The 4,107-nt window shown below is 39.8% G+C and overlaps 1 protein-coding gene across 1 annotated transcript; it reads right to left on the reverse strand.

Moving 5' to 3' along the window:
- Positions 1–800: 800 nt before the first annotated feature.
- On the reverse strand, positions 801–2,219 carry LOC306998940 (putative nuclease HARBI1; the record flags this gene model as incomplete). Its single annotated transcript, XM_079613338.1, has 3 exons — positions 801–865; positions 1,179–1,396; positions 1,507–2,219. 3 exons carry the CDS (start codon positions 2,217–2,219, stop codon positions 801–803), a joined length of 996 nt encoding a protein of 331 aa, XP_079469464.1.
- Between the last annotated feature and the right edge of the window lie 1,888 nt (positions 2,220–4,107).

Below are 4,107 nucleotides of genomic sequence, written 5' to 3' on the forward strand. Positions count from 1 at the left end.
CTTTTATCAATGTCTGTGATTGCTGGCTGGTCTATTTATGAAGGCTTGTTAACAAATATCCTACAAACACAGAAAATGGAGAAAAAAAGGAATCGCAAGCCAAACTGGACTGAGGGGCAAGGTTTGTTGCTGGCCCAGTTGGTGAACGAACATAAAGGTATGTTACGAGGAAAATTTGGCCCAACTGTCACTAGCCAAGGCAAGAGGCGCGCCTGGGACACAATATCCCAAACAATCAATGCCTCTTTTCCACTGGTGGTGCGGACAGGCGACGATTGTGAGAAAAGGTGGTATGTGCTGCAGTCCAAGGCAAAAGATGAGATTGCAGCACACAAGCGGGAATCCTCACTCACAGGTGAGCAAAATACTATAGCCTACCACATAATCTGGCAACTTGCTCCTGCTGGCAAAATTAATTTACATGCCTAAGTACTGTGTTCATTGACTGTTTCTTTCTAGGGGGTGGACCACCTGCAAAGCGGCTGTCCCAAGTGGCCGACACTGTCTTTCAAGTCCTGGGACACTCTGAGGTCAGTGTCACCGGGCTGCCAACAGGCTTTGACACGTCAATGATGCAGGCCCTTGAAATGCAGCAAAGGTTGGACACAGGGTTATTCATATCAACAGTGTTTATTCATTGCAGAAGCCATTTCATGTGTTATCCATGCTCATTGTATTAAATTAATTTAATCAAAACAATAATTAAACTAGGCCTATGTATTTCTGTAGCATGGAGCCATCACAAGAACTGGGCCCATCAAGTTTGCCGACAAGATTGCCGCCTGAACAATCTGCAGCTGCTACTCAGGATAGCCCGGCGGATCAAACACCATTCCCATCCGCAGCACCTGCTCCGTCAGCATCCCTGCAGGAGAGAAGATTGCAACTCACAATTGATGTGTTTGAACAACAAAAAAAAGTCCTTTCCCTTCAGGAGGAGTACTACCGCCTTAAAATTGAACACCTAAAAAATAAACCATTTAGAGATTGTGTTCTGTGTCTTGCATTTAACAATTGCAGGGTGTGTGCAGTAAAACTGTGGTAGTTCTTAATACCATCACAAGTTCTCAAATGACATGGGGCTACAGCTTGCCTGAAATGTAAATTTGTGAAGTTTGCCCTGTAAGGCAGTCCACTCTGGGCTAGGTTCCCCTGTGGAATGTGAATATCTTCTTCACCACCATCCTCATCGTTGTCTTCATCCTCATCCTCATCGCCATCCTCCAGAGGTGCTGCAATCTGTCTAACCTTGCAAATATTGTGTAATATTGCACAGGCTATGATGACTTTGCTGACTTTTTCAGGCCTCAGCCGCACCTCTCCGTGGAGAACATGAAAGCGCCTCTTAAGCTGGCCTATGCCACGCTCCACCACCGCTCTTGTTGTCTTGTGGGCCCTACAATAGAATACAGACCTTTAATTATTTGATGGAAATATTGCACTACTTGGATGCTCTAACATATTGCTTGCATTTCATTTCCATGATTTTTGTATTGTTTGGCTTACCTGTTATAGTTTAGTTGGGGCCCTTGGCGTGGTTGGAGGTAAGGTGTAAGGAGCCATGGTTTGCATGGGTAGCCACTGTCCCCTAACAAATGGCAATTAGCTGGCACATAGCGTCTCTCAAAAAACTGTCTGATGCCACTCTCGGAGAGCATTCTCGCATCATGTGTGGAGCCTGGCCATTTAGCCACAATGTCCAAAATCTTACAGGCCGCATTGAACACTATTTGCACATTGATGCTGTGGAAATTCTTCCTGTTAACAAAGACAGCCTCGTCCTCTGATGGCGCAATTATTCTCACATGTGTTCCATCAATTACACCCACAATGCCAGGGAATCCTGCAATGTCCATAAATGCCCTTTTATGTGTGTGTAAAGTGCGGGCATCCAGCGGGAATGAAACAAATTGTGTCACAATATTAGGTTGTGACAAAGCTGTCAGTGTTTGGGTGATGACTCTGCTGACGGAGGATTGGGACAGACCCAAGTCATCACTGCTGCATTGTTGCATTTTCCCTGTTGCCAAATACCTCAGGATTGTGATTACTTTCTTCTCCGGTGTAATAGCGTTGTGGCGTCGAGTTGGTGAAGTAATTGCATCTCTAAGGAGATCCACCACAAACATGATTCCTGCACGATCCAATCTGTAGCGTCTCAATAATTCCCTGTCATCCAGTGTTTGCAGGACATCTCTCCTGCCTCCTCTGTTGGCCATTTTGTGCAGCTGCTTAGGGGAACTCCTAAGCCAATAAAAGTCCTCTTCCCTGCTCTTAGCAGATCTCGCCTTAGGAGCCCTTTTAAGCGCTAGGAATCTTGAGGAATAGCTTTTATATTAACTGGGATTTTCGTGTCACTTTTAGGGGAAATTCTAAGAAAACGTCATGACTCTGAGAATTTTCTTAGAATTTGGCCACTAGGAGCCACTTTTTGCACAAAAATTCTTTAGGGATACGGGCCCTGAACTGCACGGGCAATTTAAAGCATCAGAAAATGATCGGTGAGTCTGTCACAAATATTATTCTTTTGAAAGTAGATTCACAATGACCTTTTAGAAATAGTTATGCATTCTTAAAAATGGTTCTAAACAATACTAAATTAAAGTTCATTGACTCATAAAAAATGCAGAACCCTTTTTGGAGCTAAATAAAACAATATTTGTAATTAAAACACTAGAACCAAAGTGTTATAAAGAATGGTTGTATTATTTTAGTTCTCATTGATATTAATATCTGTATTTCATAAACACTTATTTTATTAATATTATTTTATATTTTTTCCTTTTATACGATTAATATTGGAGGTTGTTTCACCTTTCAATTTGCCAGATGTTATATTAACTTCTAGCCTCAAGATTAATTCGGTTGTGTTAATGATCTTGTGACTGGGATTGTTCAGGCATAAAGATTATATAAAGATATTTTAAGATGTAATTTAACTTTTTCGAATTTGTTGAGTCTGCTATTTGTTTTAATTATGCATCTTTGATAGTTAAAGATTTTTTTTTTAAGGAATAAACAACCATAAACTGTAACCCAAAGCTCCATTTATGTATATGAAGGTTTATTAGTATCATACAATTATAAAAAGAAATGTTACTAAACGTTAAAAAAAAACCTTTAAAGAACAATATTATTTTTAGACTGTGTGACTTTACTCTTTAAACTATATACTAGACAAGTAACTATATGTCCTTTATCCATGCAACTCCTAGGAGACCAATCAAGCTGGAAAATGTCGAAATAAAACCATCACAGCTGTATTCTGGGAGGACAGACATTCTTTTTACATACCGTTCAAAACTATTATGTGTAGCATATGTCGGGTTCACTTTTAACACACAAATAGAGGGTCAAAAATTGTTCCATTGGAGCAAATTCTTAAAACCAGCTCCCAATATGAACGAGTAAGTACATTTTATAACAAAATTTGAATGTCAATTGATGTATCTATTTTAAATGGATGTAATTCTTCACACATCACCTAATCATTAACCACTAAATAATATAGATCACCTTATAGGAACTTTGCCACAACTCTCAATATAATTTCTAACTAATTTGTGTATACCCATGCTGACATGAATATTCAAGTTGGGTCCTAATATTACGAGCTGTTCAGCCACACATTTTAGACTTCAACAAAGCAGTGAAGCTGCATTACACACCACTGTCTTTCAAACATGTGGTGTGACTTGGGTGTGGAATTTATAATGATTTTAAAATGTTTCCACAATCTGCTTTTAAAGAAATTTCCTATGTGTCTCTCTCTCTCTCTCTCTCTCTCTCTCTCTCTCTCTCTCTCTCTCTCTCTCTCTCTCTCTCTCTCTCTCTCTCTCATTAAAATAAACCTTGTTACTGAAATTAAAAAGAACCGCTTTAACATGCTCTGTTTTGCTAATCTGTGTAAATTTCTCTTTCAATAGGTACTACTCGATGTGAAAATTGCCCAACAAGAGAGTGAGGGACACAACATGATGAGAGATGGAACTTTTCTTTCAAAAACCATTTACACCGTATGTGACAACATCTTCTGCTGAACTGACAGTCTGGGGCGAACATTGCCTTGACATTGAACATTCGTACAGTATGTCAAACATCTCAGTG

This window comes from Phoxinus phoxinus (assembly GCF_949152265.1).
Source record: "Phoxinus phoxinus genome assembly, chromosome: 5".
Taxonomy (NCBI): domain Eukaryota; kingdom Metazoa; phylum Chordata; class Actinopteri; order Cypriniformes; family Leuciscidae; genus Phoxinus; species Phoxinus phoxinus.